Source organism: Spea bombifrons, chromosome 10, assembly GCF_027358695.1.
Source record: "Spea bombifrons isolate aSpeBom1 chromosome 10, aSpeBom1.2.pri, whole genome shotgun sequence".
NCBI lineage: Eukaryota > Metazoa > Chordata > Amphibia > Anura > Pelobatidae > Spea > Spea bombifrons.
In genome coordinates, this window is record NC_071096.1 from 26,412,948 (window position 1) to 26,435,039 (window position 22,092).

The following is a 22,092-nucleotide window of genomic DNA, read 5'->3' on the forward strand; positions in this document are numbered from 1 at the left end:
GTGATAGACGCCGGCAGCAGCTGAGGTTACCATACAGGAGGATCCAGGTCCCCTGCAGCGATGCGGGGGATCTGGATCTTAGTCTAATAGTCAGACCTCATTTGAGGTCTGATTAGAAGACGACCCCGATTACAAGACGAGGGTTAGTTTTCAGAGCATTTGCTCTGAAAAAAACCTTGTCTTATAATCGAGCAAATACGGTAATATCAAAATGGCAACAATACAAAACATTCTTCATGCATATGGAAACATTGATCAAACCGAGAAGTTTCCCCTGGGAAAGGGCTGAATTGGCCCTGCATAATACATTCTTCAAACATTGATTAAGGGATCTCTGAAATAAACATGCATTATCCGGGCCCAACCAAACTGTTCTTACATAAGAAACACACCGGTATGAGTCCTTCATTATGCATACAGCAGTTGGAGAGTTGAAACCACAAGTCTCCTGCAAAGAAAAACAATGTTCACAGATAAAGTCATTCCTACCAAAAGCAATCATTGAGATCTACCTTGGTTTTCTAATTAATATATTCTTCCAGTGAAGGATTATTGACAGCGAATAACCATGTTAATGAAATAATCTTATTAATAAATGTCCTGGGGATTGTACAACTGGTAAAATCAAAAAGAATGCAGTATAATCTTTGGCAAGAATGAACAGGTATCTTAAAAATGTTTCAGATTAAACTGGGCGAAGGTCAGCATAAAACTATGAAGGGCAGAATTTAAAGTTGTCAAGATTGTGTCTGAGAAAATTATATAATATCCAAATATTTGAATTATGTGGCATTAATAAAAGGCCTGTTGGGATTAGTTAATGCTTGTAGTTAAATGGTGTTGTCTGAGGCTAGAATTCCATTCCCACAATGCTTCACATGCATGACTATATATATAATGTTATCTGTCTTGTGAGAGGAATGATTCCATTATACCAAAATATATCTACTCCGTGACTCCAACCCTACGCCTGTGTAAAGTCAAAAGTGAGCACTATCTCTCAAATGAAGGTGGAGTCCCACAGAAAAAAAACATATTTTCTTCTTTGAACAGTGCTGTATAATGTTTTTTTTACCTTTTTATGTTCGAAAATACTGTCTTCATCTACAGACCTTGAGGACAACATTGTTGTCAGTCATGTGTATACCTGGAAACTCTCCAGGTTTTACCCGGAGATCTCCGGGTGAAGCACCACTTCTCTGGGTCAAAACCCGAATCTTCTGGGTCACGGGAGCGGTGTCTTGACACGTCCCGCTCCTTGCCCATTTGCCCTTAAAATGGACCACTGCTGACGTCAGTTGGCAGTCCTGGCCGTGTCCCACAAGGGAAGGCAGAATGAAGTTCCCAGGTATGGTCAGGTGATATTTTGGGTAACATTACCTGCTCAGACACCACACAGAGCGGATTCTTTATGGCAATGCAAATGTCCCCCTTCCCCTTAAACCCTTCCTCCAATGGACTTTTATTAGTCAGAGCGACAGAATTTGTAACTGAGACTGAGCCATTCTATTGTTTACCACAAACAGTATGATAAGAAACGAGGGTGCTTGTCTTGGGCTAAGATAACAGAACTAAAACACGTACAAATGGCTAATATGCAGCTGTCTGAAAACATTACTAAAAACTCAACTGAAAAACTGAAAAGCAGCAAAATACTAGTTACGCGATATTAGTCATAAAATGAGGTTTTATACTTTGGCTTTATTTATTTACTCCAAACTTATAAGCGACAGGTAATGGGCCTATATGTGCTGTCTGAGCTATAATGCCTATCAGTGGCATTATACCTCACGCTAGGATTACCAAGTGTTGCTCATTTACATTCCTAAAACAATATGCTAATTGTTTGTAGTATGCAAATTGCTACCACTGAGTAGACTATAGTGGGAGCGCTAAGTGGTGGCATAAAACGTGTTGAGTTTAGGCCTGACCCGCATATATTGCAAATGCATTAGGAGGCCACAAAGTGAGTGGAAACATTTGATCTTTTTAATGTGGGCAGACTGGCTAATACAGACAGAATCTGGTTTATCAATCCCTTGCCCAGATGACCTGGATTCTGCCTCTGACTATATGGGTCCTGGCAAGCATTTATGCGCACACACCAGTACCATCCAGAGCCATACATTGGGCTCACCTAGCTCCATAGACTATAGCCACCATATATGACGTAGAATGAAGCTTGGGGCGGTTGCTGTTTATCAATGAATTAAGCGTTGTGCTAGAATAATGCAGCCATTCTTGTGGGCATTTCATTATATAGAGTAAAGTTGGGAACATTAAATCTCACCTTGTCAGATAATTTCAATATAGGCATATTTTCTAATCCATAATACTGTTCTACAATGTAGTTTGTGCAAGCATCCCCAAGAAAAAAGTGAAAGGGATATCTTTCATTTTGAAACTTTGCCCAGCTCAGGAATCCCTAGACAAGAACAGTATGGCCTCTCTGCTATGGGATATGTCAGGCATGTGTTACATTCCTGGAATTCCGCACCGCAGTAGGGCAATTGTTTAGAGGCCACTCCAGAGCGGATTTCCCTTGAAGTCATTGAGCAAAAAGTCTTACGCCGAAACCCAGGGAAATGCAAAGTAGAAGAATAACTCAGTCATGTTACTCCTTCATCCCATAATGGGGTTTGTTATCATGCGACATAACTATAATTGCGTACTGATGAAATGGGCTCATAGACACAACCATTAAGATCCAAAGTACACATACAAGCCTTCTGTGTTATGCCATTGTACATAGTGTGGGAATAAATATGTGGCCATATCGAGAGCACTTACAATTAAATTATGCATAATAAAGAAAGTAATGTAGGATTTGTTGGTATGACATATGAACATCTGAGATATTTGAGGGGAAAAAACCAAACTAACAAAAAACTAAATTCTCACTTTATTTTAATATAAAAATACAAGTATTTACAACTCATGTAAAATAAAAAAGGTGCCATTACAGATAAAGGAGTTTCACAAATCTTAACCATGAGAATCATCATAAAAATATATTTATACATAAATGACATTGGTGTTTTTTTTTTAACCAATCAATACAAAATATTGTGTAAATCTTGACATAATGTTTTTTAATTGATTATTTCCCAGGAAAGTTTACATAAGAGGCAAACAGAATCATACCACTTTCAATACGAAAACAAAAAAGCTTTAGCCTTGAGAGAAGCCAACAAAAGAAATACAATTTAAATTTTGTATTTAGCAAGTTAAAAAAAAAAAAGCACATATGTATATTTAATTTTTAAATAACCCTCAAAGTGCCAGAGATAAGCAATTCTCCCAACCAGCAGTTAAAGTTCTTAAAATAATAGCATTTAAAACATTTGTCACATGCAAGGTTAGAAAATTCAAAAAAACTTAGCTTTATATTAAGCATTTTATATATAAAATATAAAATTAAGTGCACACATTTAGGTCAGTTTTGTTACGCCATACACATTAAACTATTTCACAAAAGGTAATGTTTGAACTCTCCCTTCTATAAAAGATGCGTCGTAAATATCCTTCACATTTTTAAATGAAATATATACAGATGAGTCATTGGGTTACATAACACTGCAAAATACACAAGGGCTCGGTTTTGATTACAAGAGGACTATCGGGACAGGTTCTGACCAAATGTTTTTATTGGTAAAAAAAAAAAAAAACTCAGCTTGATGGGTTGTCTCCCAATCAGGGGGGTTTTAGGTAATTAGGGGATTTTCTAGAAAAAAAAATAAAATAAAAACCTGTGACCCTCCTAGAGATGGCATGGTCTGGAAAAAACCTGGAAAAATTGGGGAAAAAAATGTTTTGTTTTTCCTTTTTTTTTCCCCCAAAGCCAAACTATATAACATGAAAGATGCAATGTGTCCACATCATGCCAGTTACGTAACTTTTTCATGTGTAATCGTTGCTAAGGTGCAAATCTGATTGGACGATTGTGATAGTTCTCCCTGTCCAATCCATGTAGGAGGATTAGAGGAGATCTTTTGTTTGTGTTGATGGCTTCTTCATTTATTTTGTTGCATTTGAGGGAAATGGGGGGGTTACCTGTTCTCATGTATTCCATAAAAGTCAACTTTTTTTTTTTTTTTAAGCAGGAGAAATGTAACATTAAAATTTTGTTTTAAACATTGTAAATAGATTTAGATGGCATCGAAAAAACAAACAAAAATAAATAAATGTAAAAAAAAATCTGCCGAAATGATTGATGATGCCGCTAAATAGCATGCATTTTCCCCATGGGTATAACTTATGTAGTATTACAAATCATTAATTATGGGCTTAAAAACCAGTCCTTGAGGTGTCAGAACCTTTTCAGAGACCAGGAAGAAAAAAATACCAATTGAAATTCCCTCGAAAATCGAATGCACCTGTAAATAAACATGACGTCATGACGTAAATACAATTTGTATAACACTAATAGAAATAGTGTACATATAGATAACAGTAAAGTTTGCTACTAGAAACGACAGTGCTGTCCATATACTGCGGCCCATAGGAATGGCCTTGGTAAACACCTTCTCTTGTACTTTGTTACTAACGCCTTCACAGTCAGGCTATTTAGAAACTGACCAGGAAAAGCTCAGACGATTATGTTCAAGGTCTGAAACAGAATAAACCCAGCAATACTTGTTTCACACACTGAGGTACACTATGAAATTAAACAACTTCAATAGATAAGCAGTACGTCACCCCATATTTCACTAGGGTATACAGCAGAGTTTTAACTTTGTTTTTCAAGTCAGTAAAAAAAATGTATAATAATAATTCAGCTTGTAAGTTAGGCTTGTAGACAAAAACCTATGACATGTTGGTTGATGAGATGTAGAATAAAATTTCAGGCTATGCTTCAGATAGAGACGCTCCACACTGCTTGTGTTTGGTGTCATCTATTTCCTTCTGAGGGGCAGCAGGCCGAAGCCACGTACCATGCGGGTTGATTGCAGTGATGGGGAGATACGTTTAAGTGCTGCCAGCAGGCATGGTTTTAAGGATTTCCCCAAACTGATTACAGGTAGATCAAAATGAATAGGCTAATGTTTCGTGTGAACTCAAGCAGAGATATCCGAAAAATCCGTTATGTTCATGTGAATGAAGTGCTGAGATTACCCATGCCATATCTACATCAACAAGCAAGAACGTTCATAGCAAATGACCCTGTCTGAGAGCTCTAAGGATATAAGATCGGTTGCAGGTCAGTGAGAACATCTTACATGAAGAAAACTGCTCGGTAAGAATTATAGAGAAATACAATCATATCAAATGGTAATTAGTTGATATCACAAAAAAGTCAACAATTAAAATGATACAATATGTACATTCACATTTGTGTGAAATAACACTTAAGTCAGTTTTCATGACCTTCAAACCAAAGTTTACAAATGGAAAGAAGCCAAGCCATATGAAAGCCAAATTAATTGACTAACACCGAGGCCTTTCTAAGCAGTAAACTGTAGTTTCACAGTTAAAATTTACATTCAAAACAGCGACATGTAAAATCTGGAATGGTGGACTTTAGCATAAAAAGATTTTCACAGTCCTAACCGTCTCTTCTGTTGGAAATAGGCATCAAATCTTGCTGAGGCGTACTCCTAAATGAAAAATGATAGTATATATTACACATGTTGGCCCTTTTGCTAGAAACCAAAGAGTAGTCTCTTTACAAATGCTGAAAGACTGGTGGAAGTTAACATATCTCGAGCACTGTCTGCATTTGGAGAAGACCCTATCCCATATGGACCAACAGTCCTGGAATTATGGAGTACCCCAGAATAACACCAAGACCACTGGTGAACCCCCAGGATATTTTAAGATGAAGAAGCAGCTACAATACTCGACTATAGTCTCACTGGTCCAATTTAAGGCTCTGGTAGAGTCACAAACTGTACAAAAAGAGGATTTCCTTCTGGTCCGTGTATGAATGCTCTATTAACAATGACATTTTCTACTTTTGTTTGGGCCTTTAAGATGACCTTGAACAATGAGTGCTGAGAATACTCACCATATAACCAAACTCAATAGAGGAGATTTTAGCCTGCACAATGGACCACAGACCCCAGAAGAAGTGGGATGCAAGAGCAAACCTATAAAACACATAAGCATATTTCATTGTATACATATGGGCAAACATCCTATTTCCATAACTATATGATGTCATATCATGGCACTCGGCAGAAAGGGACGGGGATGCAGAGGGGCTTGCTGAGGCTGCTGCCTGGGTCAGGCATAGGGCAGTGCAGAAGAGAAATATGACACTGGTTAGGAATTTGCCTGCATGACATCTTTGTTATTACACAAAACCAAACTACTTGACAAGCAATTATTTGCTTGTCAAGTGTCCCTGCTTTGATAAGGTAGGAGAGTCCTAAACTTCAAAGACAATCTGACCCAGGACCTGGCAGTACCTTGAGGCAGCCTAAATAACCTAGCACTGGAGCTAAAATGTTTCTTTTGACGGTAGCGCTTACCTGTTAACTTCAGTTAACATTTCAGTCTCCACTTTGCTCCTTTCTTCATTACTGAGGTTTTCAAATCCAGGATAAAACTCTGCCATGTAGCTGGATATGAAGTGAAGCTGCAATACAGTGTTAATGTAAATGTGTCTGCAAAGGATTATATATATTATTTTGTATCTTTCTTTAATGTGGCAGAAGGTGTCCTTACCTGCTGCTTTCTTGTAGGATACTTTGAAAAACTTCCTTTAAAGAAGGGGAATTTCTCATAGGTGTAATCATACATCCATTCGCAGAAATGATTCCCAATGTCAAATCCCCTGAAATAAACAAAACTGTAACTGTAAGTTTCTAATACCCAACAAAGTGCAAGGTAAACAATATTTATATAGCTCTATATATTATCTATTCAAGTTGCTTTAAATAAGGAGTACATAAGGAGTACGTGAGCAGATGAGCAATTCAGACGCTGCCCTTTCCTTGGCACAAAGAGGCATTTGTTTCATTTTTAAACAACTGCCTCCCTTTTCCGTCCTGCAGACTCCTGACTTGCGTCGAAGCACTCAAGGTGTCCTGTTCCATGACACAGTAATCTGAAGCCTAATTGATGCCTCCAGTAACTGGTCTCAGTGTTCAGACCCAACAGCTTTTCAACTTTGTAACCAACAGTGACAAAATTGTGGTCAGAAATGAGCATGCATGCAGAATACGGCACAGGGGCGTTAAATGTATCAAAAGAAGGAGGTCTACTAAACCTTCGGTCAAAGCCCTGTTGCTTTAAATAAGGCTTCTTTACCGCACTGTGGATTGGAAAGGTAGTACCCCCTAATTAGTTGGCGCTCTAGTAAAGTTATGGATGCACCTGTCTTTGTAGTTATGTAAAAACATACTCAATATCTAGCCTTGTTTTAGGTATGTAGAGATGGGTCCATGCAAGGAAGACCAGTGTTCCATCTCAAACCATTACGGTAAAGCCCCTACCTACTCAATATGGGGGGCCAATACACATAATGTATCCCAACACCAATACATCACTCAATAAGCCCATTATCTATTCATTCACAGGAAACTGCTGCTTCTTGTTACACGTGTGAATGACATGTCTACTATCCCCCCGAGAAATAGAGAGCCAAGAAATGAAGAGAAACAGATTTCATAAACATAGATACTATTGATTACAGTTTTTTCTATTCAGTTAATTAAGCTGAGCCAGCTCAGTAAACTGGATCAACTCCTGAACTGGATCAGCAGCCAGGTTCATTTATACTGTGAGCCAAGCCTCTGCACGAGTCCAAGGATTATAGGGTCTGCTGATGTCATGCAGCCGTGACGTCTTCTAATCCTAATCAAATGTGTAAAACCGTAATCTATGTTCCCATGACAAGCATTTATTGCAAATCTGCGAACTAAATAGCAGCTCCTTTTAAACTCTAACTTCCACATAAGTATGAAATACATTGATTTACAATCCACTGCACTCCCGGCTGGCACTGCCATTTATCCTTTAGGATCAAATTGCTTTTATTACAGTTCATTGCCATAATATACCATACAATGATTGGTATTTTGATCTATGTTTATCAAGCAATACTAAAAGAGTCAAACAAATGAACAAGCAAAGTAAATATTTGATTTGATCAGAAACAATCCAAACAATGTTTCTACAGTAACTGCTACAGATTTCATCAGAGCTCTTTTTATAGCCCGCTCTCTTCTTCCTCCCCCACTACTTTCACTCTCTCTCAAAGTCTCTTCCAATTCCCCAAGTCCCTGACTGACTCTTTGATCGGGGTAGGGTTTCAGAAGCAGATTCCTACAAGACTGACTGTGTGTTCATGTACAGATACTCTCAACCCTGTCCATATGTATCATATTCCCTGCCTTGGGGTATCACTTACAAGTATTGTCCCGTGAACACTCGTTTATAAGATACAGATTATGCAATTTCTTATAAACTAAGTAAAAGTTTTGAGAATGTTACTCGTGAATTTTCAATAACCCAAGGCTACAATACCCATGATCCATATACACACACATACACATATATACACACAGGCAGCTACGACGGTACACTCTTTACCTGTAATTGTAGCTGCTGTATTCAAAGTCTATCAGCATGAGGGACTGCTTCTCTGAATTCTCACTCCCTTCCAGCAGTAGGATGTTACCTGAAAGAACAACATGTGTTTTAATGAACATGTTATTGCAGAAGGTATGTTCTCCGCATGGCCAGTTAAACCAGATTTTCAGCTCAACTAGCATAACTGAGGGCCGAATAATAACAGCCTTCCAACTTTTGGCCTAGAAGTCCCATCACTAATGGTGGCTGATATTGTGAGTTGTACCCAAACAAGCTACATAGATTTTCCATAATGATACGATTTCCTATGCAGTATTTCTATTTCATGCTAGAGAGCTCACCATAGAGCGCAGAAATTGTTTATAAGACTCTTCTTTAAACTAATGCAGCACGTACGTAAGAAAAAAATAAACGTTCCAATATTTTCAGTATTCAATGTTCCAAAATATGAACTTTTGAAATCCCAGGATAAATCATAACACATGGGCCCCATATTCAAATACTATGTTCAGCTGTACCAAACCTCCAAGGAAAACCATGCACAACAGACATGACATATGATGTATAGGTTATTCTGAATACCTCAAGCTGTATCACATTACACCACACATTCCTATGTCTATAGGAGACCCGAAGGCCCATAAAAAACCCCCCACAAACTTACCTTCCTGACAATCATTGTGACAAAACACAACAGGGGAAGGTGTGCCCTCCAGCAGAGCCCTAGAAGACAAGACAGGTTTTAAATTAAACTATTTGGCTTTAGGTTAACGCTTTTCTTCTGTTTTATTTGGGGGGGGGGGGAATTAACACTGAACTTGTAAAATGTATTATATTATAGGATTCCAAAACTGTAGCAGTTATATGGATAGCACGGAGAAGTCCGCAGTGTATTATAACAATCCACACAAAGTGTGTGTTCAAGAACCCCAACCTATGCTATAATTTAAGGTTCTATAAGAAAAGGATTTAGGAAATAAACTTTTTTTAAATAGTTTTTACCAATGCAAAAGTTAAAAAATGACTTGACACGCATATAGTCCTGTTGGCCGGTAATCTATCTTGCTCCCATGGATATTAAGAAATATTTACAATTCATTTTAGCGAAGATGATTTCCCTTGAAAACAGGACTGTTTAAATAATAAAATAAAGTTTGTGAAAATGTTAGTTGGTTTATAGCCAAGCATAAATCTTCACTTATTGCGGGGATAGCGTGGACTGTGTACAATAAACCTGTCTAGTGTTGCTATTTCAAGCTTTCGGCAGTCGCGCTTGAACAGAATACATAAGACAACTACAAAACATACTTATTATGTCTGGTGTATAATCACTTACCTTAGATTAGCCATTTCCTTGGGGAGGTTGTAACTCAAAAACTTATTCAGCTTGCGGGCATGTGATTCCCGAGTGAACTTAATTTTCAGCACCTGCTTAAGGTACCTAAATAAACAAGACAGATGCAAGCAAATATCTTAAGGATCATCAGTTCAACATGTGCCATTGAAATCTCTACAGCGATATTTAAATATTAGATTTTATTCTCTTAATTATATTATTCCTCCTAACTTTCCCTGGATCGCAGCACATTACGGGAAGGTGCAGGGTGGCTGAACACTTCTTCTTCACTCACGCTGCCAACCTATTATGTCTGCCCTCCAGGTTCAATGATGCTGAACCCATATTGAACGGGAAAGTGTTTCTTTAAATGATTCACATAAGGAATCTTTCTCACCGTTTCTTATTTAAGTGAACTTACCCAAACTTAGAAAAGATGTGACAGGAACAGCTACGTGGTATTGATGACAAGTATATTTAGAAACGTGGGGGCGAGAGTATGGTGATTAAACCACTAGTTTTTATTCTCAGATTATGCATCATCAATTCTTTCCATGTCATGACTATTGATATGAATATACAGAATATATATATATATATATAAATATAAAGCACAGGTGCTTTGATACGTTACAATGTGTTACTGTAGTGATATATATTTATTAGCAAACCATAACACTGCAACAGTAGATGTTTTTGTAGAACTTAAGTAAATAAAAAGGAGCCTACTTCTCCATAGTCCCAAAGAGCCACTTGGGCTCCTTGTTGAAAGGCATGCTCATGCCGTGAAAGCGGGCCATTTTCTCAGCTATTTCCGCCGACATATCTGGTAAGCCCAGCTCTTCAGTCTCCAGCTTCCGGCTCTAGAGAATCGAGAGAAACAGGTTAATGGGGAACCTGCCACATTTCAAATTTTGCTAAATACTTCTGTTAATCAACAATGGACAGGGCTGAACTTCACCCAAGCTAGCCTCTAGAAAATCAAGTTACACTTCAGATGGACTCTAGTAATTAGATCTAATCTCTTAAGTGTAACCAATGGTTTGAAACTAACATCACTAGCATTTTTCAAGTGACCCTATGACCTTTACACCTATATTTTGAGCACTGTCTTCAGGTAGTTGATTCAGTAAACGTCCCACTACTTTGTTTCTGGCAGCTGTTAAGTGGTTGGCCAAAAAAAGTAAATGTAACAATCATGCACACGGACAGCTATAGCTTGAATAGCACAATTCAAACATTTAATCCACTCCATTCATTGCTACAACCATGTCTTACCGGGATGTACTGCTCTAGACGTCCTTGTGGGAAGATCCCATACAGCTTGGGACCTAAGGATCGCTCTGCTAGGATAGCAAACATTACACTCTCCATGACCATAGCTTCTGCACCCTGTGGGACAGCATGTTACAAGAATATAGTTAAGATAGACTGAACATTTTATGTTCTGCAATATTGTTAATGTGTTAATTACATTAACATCATTCTATAAGCGACCCTTTCAAGTACGTTTTTCCAAGTTGCTCTGGTAGGGAGGACACTGAACTCATCTCCGACAGCAAGTTGCCCAGTAAGACATCTAAACTGATCAATGAAGCAGCTAGTCCACTTATGTTAATCCATTAAACTGCAGAGCAGCTCAGAACGCAGCAGATGTGTCAGTCTACAGACACGGAGAATTAACAAGAGTATTAACCTCCATATACTGGGCATGCGTTATCTTCACTCTGCATGTTCTCTGTCTGGGCTGTGTTGTGAACTAATCCAGGTCAGAGGCCATTAAGGGCTGTAATCATACCCAATGTAAATTGTAGACAAAAGGGTTACAACTAAAAGGTGTCTAAGTTGCTGGGATTTTCCATTTAGGTTATAACATTTGTTTCATGTTTCTGCTCTCAGCCACTGTACTGCAAAATGAAAAACCCGCCTGCGTGATTTCGCATTGGCCAAGCTGGGTTTTGTGCCAAAACTGCATTACATTACTCAACACATAGTTTCTGGGAACATCAGAATAAATGTACATCATAATTCATTCCCAAGTCTTGGCTCATACAAATGGTGTAACTCCGCAACATTAATTTTAGCTCCAAGGAGGAACGGAGTAGGCAGAGCATGACTAATAGACGAAACCTGCCACTAACTGGATTGCCAATGCCACCTCTAACTCAATGACCAGCATTTACTGGGCTCAATATAGAGGAAAGGTGAATTGTATAGGTAAAAGCGTCACTCCCTGTAGTTGTCCCCATCTAAACAAGACTTGCCTCTTTGTTTTATGTAATCAGTGTTTATTTTGTATTCAAATCACCATTCCCAACTATTAAGTAACATGTTTGGTTAAAGATTTACTGTTCCTGGCAGGTTTGCAAAGGCACGGTTGCCTAGAAATCTATCAACCAGAACCGAAGAGATCGCTAGTAAAAATACAGGCAGTATGTTCCTCTAATTGGATTACTTTTTCCTCATTTTTTTAAACCAGATTCACGTGGTGTCTTGCGACACAAGCCTGACTTCATGATTCAAAATATTACTTGTTATGGAATTACTTCTTGGAAGGGGTTGGGCTTTCAATACTCGAAATGTAGTTTATAATGCTGTATTTAATTGCAGAAGTGTGAGATTCAGCATCCTAAAGACTAGGCGGACAAGCTAACCAGTTGCATGGCACAAGTGGAGCCAGTGATGGACAGAGCCAGGTGCTGTGTCAATATACCACGTCTACCCGCCAACTCATCCAGTTCTACCAACTACATTTTTCCATCTCAGTACCAAGGTAGAAAATTCTTAGTATTTCTCAGTAGAGCACTATATTGCCTAAACACTATTTATAGCATGTACGTAGGACACACAAACGATCTACACACCGTGCTACCAAGAAAATCCTGTATGTAAAGGGATGATTGAAATGGTTTACTTACTTGAAAGAAACTCTCTCTCTGCGTTTCTTGGTTTTCACCCTTGTTACAAGACATCTATTGAGGACATAAAAACATATTTTTTTACAGACTGTTTAACTACACTTTGGACAACTTCATCAGAAACGTAAACATACCACACTAGACCTGTGTATCACACTCACTCATTGCAGAGCATACAATGTGGTCTAAGAAGACATGTCCTAGAACATAGCATCAGACTGATCATGTTGATGAAAACAAACCTATGGGGCATTGCTAAACAGAAAGGGTCCATAATGGAAGAAGTGAAGGTCTGATGGACCTTAACACTTAAAACTGTGTTATTTGAACTGACATTTGTGGTTAAGCAGTAAATGGGAAGAATGTGAACTGAGCAACTATGTCTATGTGAAGTTTAACATTATCTTCTGACATTTTGTACATAGCTTATATCTGCACTGTTGTGCTACAGACCGAGTGCCGCCTAGATGGGATTTCTACAGACATTATGTTGTATCATAAAACGCTGTCAATGTAGTAAAGTGTTTAACAGAAGTATGACTACACAGCTGAACGGTGGCAGCCATGTAGTTTGTTTAGACCTTGAAGGCCTCAATACATTTTACTTCTACCATTATAGCACAGTGTCTTTACTCTTATTCAAGTGCTAATGAATAAAAGTGAAATGTACACTGATTGATACATTTTAAAATGTTAACTGCTTGTCCTGGTCATCTGCAGAACCCACAGATGTCTAGTGCATGTCCAGCTGCCACAGAAAACCACGGAGGAGCAGAGTTGAGCTCATCTTGTTTAACACAGAACAATGCCACTTTGTAGCACTACGGCCAGATCTCAGTAGGACAGAAGCAAATTCCATCTGCGATTCCCTGCACACACAGTCACAAGACAAACACAGGACCTATTTCATTATTTTCACTTTGTAAACTTAATTTTCAATGCCAACACAAAGCTTTTATTGATGAACATACCTGTTACATGAGTTTACCAAAACCCCTGTATGGAAACATGAAGTTAAAGAGAGCACGCAGAGAACAACAGTTCTTATAACCCGGTAAAGGACCCAAAATATCAAACCAGCTTTATAGGTAGTGAAATCAGAAACCAGGTTTCCATAATAACTTTACATACCGTATTAAAATGATGCAACAAGCCCCTTTGTTACAAATTTGTTTGACAACTCAAGGTAGAAAAACATGTTCTTTGGAAAATTCTACAACAGATACAGTTACATTTTATAATAAACAACTAAAGTTTATTTTATGAATGTATTGATCTAAAGGAATATAAAAACATGGAAACGTAAAGACTAGTTTTTAAATCTAATCCCCTTTAATTCAAATTCAATTTATTGAAAGGTTCTGGGAGCAGTTAACTCCACCATGAACCATAAAGGATTTAATCTGTTTGAAATATTGGGAAACCTGTACCCTGCAATTTATAAACGTATGCACTAAATATTTTGAGAACTTGTGGTTTTCAGGACCAGCCACCACATCGCTCATCATTGAGGTCTTCTGTATTTGGGATGCATGACATTGACACTCCCCAAGCAAGCAGCTGTCAGGTGCCATATGGACAAGACATCCCTGGTGATGTCTGCAAAATAAATGTACTATTCCAGTTATATGCATGCTTAACAAATTAGCAGCAAAGCATTGTTTTAGCTGTTATTTGCCTCGGAAGCGTTATATCTTTCGGCAGAGGATATGACTACATATCATGCTGTGTAAAGGCCATATGGTCCTTAATATCATGTCTTTCCTCTAAATTCTCCCAATGCTATAAAGCACAAAAAAACCTTGCAATGTTATTATTGGAAAAGTGGGTCCTGTGTTGTGTCACTTACCATATGGTGATCAGCCCCATGCCAGACCAAAATGAACTAATGGACGTGGTTCTTTTGGGCCATCAAGCAAAAATATAGCTTGCTTGATTAAGTTGGTTTGGTAATCTTTGACAAGGAGATAGTGTTAATTAAGAATTTTAGGCTATGATTATTAGGAGACACTTTAAAATGCCTAATTTATAGTGCCAACTCAGAACTATGTGACTCCCTTCACTTACTGTAAAGTCCCGTATGCAAAGAGCATTACCCAAGTCTCTTGTAGATTCTACTTGATGGAGAAATAAACTTTGTAATCTTTGCAAATAATGATTCGGCCCTTAGAAACGAACCTAACGGTAGAAAATGTAGTGGTGGATTTACTATCCCTTTAAGTGCCCGTCTGCAGACTCGCTACTTTGTTGAGCGCATAACACACAGAGTCCATTCTGGACAATCCTAATTAAACTGGTCACGTTGTAATAATGGAAATGATTAATAATCAGTGCTTATCAGTGGATAAAAATGTCACCGCAATGGAATGGCTGGAAATGTTTACCCAGAATTATTTTTTACTTTATTATAAAAGAATAGTGAAATAGATTAAATTGTTGAGATAACATGGCAAATATTTGTTTGGGATAACCTACAGTCCGTGTAAGACCACCGATGTTGATGTCACATTAGTCCATCTTGGTCCTAAGCATGTCGGCCCATTTAAGAACATCATAAAGCAGACTACATTGCATGCATAATAATTGATAGTTAATAACAATATTAACATTTTAAAGCTTGATAGAATGCTCCGACTTCAGAGGTCACATACTATACCGTGTATCGTGTCTGTCACCTGGAAACCAGAGTGTGCAAGGCACGATCGCATGGGTACGCCTGCAGCAAAGAACACATGCACATACAACTAAAAAGGTATAACACCCACCCCAGCAATGATTAATCTCCACCCGCACACAACCCTCCCATAAGGAAGACACAAGTTCACGCTCGCCTCCCATAACAAAATAACATTTTATACAAAATTATAGTCTTCCCTGTATACTGTAATTAGGAATTTTTTTTGGGAACATTACACGTTTGTGGATAATTAATATAGCAGCCACAATAATTATGACATTATAATAATGTCAGCTTTTGCAAATGGAAGAGAGTAGTGTTATTAATATTTGTCAGCCATGTTCTGATTTCAAGGAATCGATTTAGAGATTGGGGGTGGGGTAAGTTTGCAAAAAGGTCAGAAGTAGGGGTATCAAACTAGTGAAGTCTATGGTATCTTTGGATCCAGAACTGTCTCTGGCTGCATAAAATTGAAGGCATTTATTCCTACAGATTTCAATTTTTTTGGTAAATCTCAGTCTTAGAGGTTAAAGCAAAGACCAAATAGCAAGTATTCTCTGCAAAAGGAAACCCATTTTACTTACAAGCAGACAAAATGACTGACTGAGCTTTTAAGAGTTAAAAGCTATCCCTTTGGATCATAACATGGCAGCCAAATTGTACTACGGTACGTTTTTAGGCAAATAAGAGTAATCCAGAAGGTAAATACAATCAGGATAGTTGATTTAAAGCAAAAGCATTGAATGTGCATGGTTTAATATTATAAGCACCGATAAAGTATGTACAGAACATTTCATTTTGTGCCCTAAATCTACAGCATTGTATGACAAGTTATGCATAATCAAGTAAAGAGCATCATCAGGCTCGAGCTGTTAAAATAAATACAGCTAAGGATGATGGGAATTCTAGTCCCAAAACAGCTTGATGGCCATAAATTACCTGTTGAGTATTAGATTTTTTATTGTTTCCAGCAGTTACTGTTCAAGGATCAATCACAATAACTGTTACATTTAACAATTTGGACATGTTTGTGTCAAAAGATTCAATCACCATTCTCGTGAACATGTTCAACGTTCTACTCTACTCCATCTGCACTTAAAGGGTTATGAAAACAATGGCAGGAAGCCGACGAGGAAGGAAAATGTTTGTGATCCCCTTCACTGTACTCCTTTCTCGTGACTTTTATATCCTCTAATCAGTAAACGCTCTGCGTGGAATTACATTGTTAATGACCGTTACTAACCGAACGCTGAATGTTTATACAGCCTAAAGGTTTGTTGGGTTTTGTTTTTGCTTTTACAGTAACAGTTAATATAGTTGGTTAAGGGCCACGCGGGTTATGGTTGAGCAAACGTCTTTGTATTACGGTAGCTGCAGCTTAACAACACTAGGATTCTGGGAGTTTATAAACGCCTCTCACCAGGTGCAATTCTCAGATAAATGCCAAGTTGGCAGCAGACGCCATTGCAGCAAAGATATATCTCATTGTCTCAAAGTCCAGGACACTCCTGTACCTGGCAGGACTTTGCTCCTGGACTTTGACCAGAAAAAGCCCTGCAAAGCAAATACAGAAGCTGCCAAAACAGACTACAGTGAGCTGTGAGACACTGAAACCGGAAACCAGCTTCACATGCTTCAGAAAATAGCCTGCTGCTTTACATACATTACAGCTACACGCAGGAAAGGCTTGTTAAAAGGGAATCCACGAGGACCAAGTTCTGCTCCTGTGATACTGTTACGCTGTCCACTGTAATACCAACTTAAAGTAAGTTGAAGTGAGAATACTTAGGTCTCTCCTATCACGTGGGTCATGGCCTCCCTTTTCCTTAGAGAACTGCATCTCTAACACATTTAAGGGCATTCTCGAGCCTACAAAATTGTGAACACGTCCTCTTTGACAATCCATAACCACATAATCTGAACTTGGCTACTCTGATTTGGCTGCTCTATTCTGTCTCAAGTTCTATTAATATTCTTGTACATAGTTCAAAGAGTAGTCATCAGGATAAGGCAGGGGTCATCTACATGTGTCTAACTGGATGTTTGCCTACAATAACTATGTTGTCTGAGCATTATGAGCACTGTAGTTTTACCACGCATTGAGAACTACACATTGGCTACCTGAAACATTTCACAGCCGGTAAGACTAAAGCTGCACAAACCAGTCCCAGCAGCAGCATTCCCCATAAATTACACCAACTGGCCTTGAGGTCTATGTGGGTTCTGGACTTCAAGAAGAGTCTTATCTTCTACATTTAAACTATAATAAAAATGCAGAAAGCTGTAATCAAAAGTCCCTTTGATCTCTGCAGCAATATCTAGTCGCCCTGGCCTCACGCGATATTTGTCAAATAGATACATCGGATGATAACCTTGGCACAAAGAAGTTACTCCTGATTTCTACAAACACTGCCTTCCAATAAGTTATTTTTATTGTCCTCTGGAGTCACCTTTACATCATTAACTTTAATGACATGCTTTTTACAGATCAGTACAACTCCTTCCCTGTTTAGGGTTACATTTTCATTGAAAGGTGACTGAATCTTTCCAAACAATGTTTTTTCCGCGGATGACTGAACCTTGAAAGTCACTGTGTACAACAAACCGAGCACTAGATCACTTTATTCAAACAGTGTAATTCAATCTCCTCTGGCTACCAAAAGAGACAAAAATAGAAAGCACTTTACCATGTTGGGAACAATTGCACAAGGATCCTGCTAATGCACCTTTGCTACAGGATAAGGATAACAAGGATAATGGAACATTTCAAGCTCACCCACCTGTAAGATGGCTCCATATAATCGAAGCAGGACACATCTGGGTTCATTAGCCACCAGCTTTACATCTTCAGGTAAAGCGCAACGGAACAGCATGTTGCTCAACCCACCTCTGAATTATATTAAAGCAAAAATAAAAAGAATTCAGTGATGGACTTTAATTGAGAAACGATAAAACGGGCTATACTTGATCTCTTGGAGGTTTATTGGGCCAACATGGAAAAAGATGGACAAGAGTCCTCTGAGGAAATGGTTTTCTATGTTGACCCAATTAAAGGTATCACCTTAAACTAAAGGAGATCATCTTCTAGGACAATTTCACTAAGGATGAAATAAAGCAATTCTTTTAATGGGCTTCTTACCAGGCTATGCCGCAAATAGCGTTAACGAGGACAATTAAAAATAAACCCTAAACTGAATGGAATATAATAAACTCCCAGGGTAAAGAGGTCAGCGTTTGAAAGAGGAACTACAATGTGATGTGGAGCCAAGAGTAGAGGATGTGACAAGGCCATTTCCCAACTTCAGAATTTTACAAACTGTGATCCTTGGCATATTTTCAACTAATCACAAGACCATTACACTGCAGGAGTGACACCAGAGACTTACAGTGTCTGGAGCTCATGTACTGTGCCACATTTTAAATTAAATCAATACAAATACACAATGAATCTCCTATTTGCACAAAGACATATAGTTCCTTCTTAGGGGTATTCAAATATCAACACAAATGTGATTTAAATAATTTATTCTGCATAGTTGGTCTATGTTTGTGTATGTAGTATGTAGATACTTTTGCCTTGCCCCTGATAATCTTATATACATTTAAATTAATCATTGTCTTGTTGTACTCCTCCAAGCCCAAAGCCAAACAGAAAGCAGATCTAGATTTCTGGAAACACCATCTTTAACAAAGTAAAGAAAAATAACAAAACAAAATGATATAACCCAAGAAACATATTTATGATCAGGAATTTGTTCAACAGAAGAAGATACATTGTGGTCACCCGGTCCATTCATTTAATGAACAATTTGTTAATATAATATTTATAATTTATATTCATAACACTTCACACTCCAAACATAACACACTGAATAATTTCATTTGATCTGTTGCTTATTTACAATATGTCTGATCTTAGATCTTAGGTCTGATCTTAGCCCAGATCCACTTTTTTTTTAGACAGAAAGTGCTATACCAAAAAAAAGCACAATTGTGGTGCAAAGTTCTAAAAGTGTGACAACCAGCAGGGATATTTCATTGCCACAGGGTAGCCCTTGATATATCCAGCCTTTTGCCAAAACAGATGTGTCTTTAGAAATTGATTGTCCTTGTCCTTTAGGTAGAGCCACAAAAAAGGGACCTTTGTTCCTTGGGGTTAAAAGAAAAATACTGATCCTTTAGGCACGTTTCACTGTTTACTATTGAGTTTCATTAGTATGCTGGACCAGGCCAGTTGATGTAATTGAAAGATCTCAGCAATACATCTGGGGAACCTGATTTTCTAGAAGGGTTTGAGCTGTCTCAGGATCTCCCATGATTTTATATTTGGCTTTCCCCAATTCTTTTCTGGATTAATCTTCGGGGGACTAGTCTTTAATGGACAAGCCATATCCCTTGGAGAAAGGGAGTGGTAGCAAGAACTTCTCACAATAGGAATATTGGGAACAGAATCCCTGCTCAAGAAGATTGGTATTTAGTGTTTCTGGATGAGTACCAGAAAGCTTCCTATTAAGCAGATAGAAATGTTCAATGTAACCCAACAGAATATTTTCCATTACCCGCATTTCTTATTATAAATGACGAAAGAAATAGATGTTAACAGTCATCCAAATGAGTCAATTCAGGGGAAATGTCCCAATTTTACCATTTGCACCATTTCAAAGATAGACACCTTATCTGACTCATTTGAATGCAAATGCTGAAGGCTAGTTAACAAACAAATTGTGGCAGATATCACATTCTTGTGTGTGGTAAGAATAAAAGATGCCCAAGGTTCTGTATTGAAATGTAAATATCGCAGGCATAGTAGGGGCGGTGAGCCCAAAGAGATTGGATTTAAAAATGTACAACAAAAGAAGACCTTGCAATCTAAATAGAAAGGTGAGAGGTATGGGATAATTACTATTTACAGAACAAATACCAGCAAACCCCACAACCAAGACACTGACATCTCAAGGCTGCATCACAATCCCAAAATCTGTACAATGTAATTGTGATCCAACACCAAAAGTCATTTAATTGGATGGTGAAGGAGTCTGGGGGAGCCTGTAGAAGGCTGAGTTTTGTGATCAGTTCAAGGCTATGCGCAGGATTATAGGCAAAGGGCGGAGGAAACGTGAACATTTATGAGCCCACGGGTGGGGACACCCATCATACTGAGAGTGGATGTAAGTGCTCGAGAAACCCAGATTCTTATAAGGGGCTTCAGTAATACTGATTTTAATGAGTGGGATCAACAAAATATAAAGAAGAAAGATGCTAATAGAAAGTAGAAGGTTATGTCGCAGATTTTAATGAGTGGGATCAATAAAATAGAACTCAGGCAAATGCTACTCATCCTCAGAGAGGGGCATTAACACAAGCTTAGGGGCTGATCGCCTACGGATGGCAGAAGCTGGTGGGTCTATGCAACCCCGGCACTGACCGTATAACAGTGATCTGGAAGCGATCCTCCTCTAGGTGTCTCCAAGCCCCCGCTAGGAACTCTTTGCACCAGCGGTACGCCTTACGCCTAGTGCGGGCATCCGGCTCCTCGTCTTGCGCCCGACAGCTCTCCTCCTTCTCACGGGTTTCTACTTCATCCGTCACCGCGGGCCGCTGTGCGGTCATCAGACCCCCGGCAGAGCTTATGAGCAGCTCCAGGGTATTGGGCAGCTCATCCCCGCAAGAGAACTTGGTCTTCATCCTGATGAATGAACGGTGCACAATATATATATATATATAAAACTATATTAACGAAACGGGGGATTTGGCTGGATTCGTGGAACACTCGGGGCTTTTAAATTGTCTAAACCGTATATTCGTTCTTTATCCGAGACCGAAGCTGTCGCAGCCGCAACTCAACAAATTATACAGTTTATTCCGCAGACAACGTACGTCTATGACACATACTGCTGGCTGCTGCCTTTTATAGAATCCTTTCCTACGTCACAAAGGCCATTGCCGAGATATAGCCTCCCATGAGGGGAGGGCTGTGATTGGCCGACGGCTTCAGCATTCAAAGCCGAATCTTTAGGGCAGCGATTGATGGTTGCTCTGGTGACACGTGTGGCCGCCGCTGGTATTGCATAAAAAGTGGTTTAAGAGGCTGCTGCTGCAGTTGCCATAGTTACCAACTAATGTGTGCCAAGGATCCGACTGCAATTGTAACCAGACCCCACGGATGTCGAACAAATAGACATGGCTGTGTGTCTGGCTAATTACAAATAGAAGCTGGCATTTGAAGAAAACACAAACAATGAATAAACCATAATGAAGCCATAGGCCGCTTCCTAAACAACAATACTAAATAATTACCCATTGAATTGGAATGTGCAAAAATAGACTTATGGAAATGCCAGTGGAACCCATGTTTGTGGCCAGTGGAAGTACCCACGCAAGCGTGATGACTAATGTCATGTTGATTAACAGTGTGTTCTTAAGATTGTGTCTGATTTAATTCCATGTTTGTATTGCCGACAGGGCGGTAACTACCAAAAGGCGAATAGGGCAGCCACCTAGGGACCAAACATTCTTAGGGGCCCATTCACAGCTGCTCCTTTACTTACTGAATCAATCAATCAAAGACCCCGGTGTGTCAGGGGGTGAGAAGAAGCAAAAAAGCTTTTGGAAAGTGAGGTAAA

The 22,092-nt window shown here is 38.8% G+C and overlaps 1 protein-coding gene across 1 annotated transcript; it reads right to left on the bottom strand.

Moving 5' to 3' along the window:
• Positions 1–4,928: 4,928 nt before the first annotated feature.
• On the bottom strand, positions 4,929–21,367 carry CHKA (choline kinase alpha). Its single transcript, XM_053449687.1, has 12 exons — positions 20,895–21,367; positions 18,250–18,358; positions 12,793–12,846; positions 11,153–11,266; positions 10,604–10,737; positions 9,875–9,979; positions 9,203–9,261; positions 8,539–8,626; positions 6,670–6,778; positions 6,474–6,580; positions 6,008–6,089; positions 4,929–5,597 (listed from the first exon to the last, which is right to left on the bottom strand). Exons 1-12 carry the CDS (start codon positions 21,152–21,154, stop codon positions 5,538–5,540), a joined length of 1,281 nt encoding a protein of 426 aa, XP_053305662.1. The 5' UTR covers positions 21,155–21,367; the 3' UTR covers positions 4,929–5,537.
• Positions 21,368–22,092: the final 725 nt, after the last annotated feature.

Coding starts and splice junctions, on each gene's coding strand:
- CHKA (XM_053449687.1), bottom strand. CDS start 21,154: ATGAAGACCAAGTTCTCTTGCGGGGATGAGCTGCCCAATACCCTGGAG. Junction 8,627..9,202: donor TCACAATGATTGTCAGGAAG/GTAAGTTTGTGG, acceptor TTGTTCTTTCAG/GTAACATCCTACTGCTGGAA. Junction 6,779..8,538: donor TACAGCAGCTACAATTACAG/GTAAAGAGTGTA, acceptor TGTTTATTTCAG/GGGATTTGACATTGGGAATC.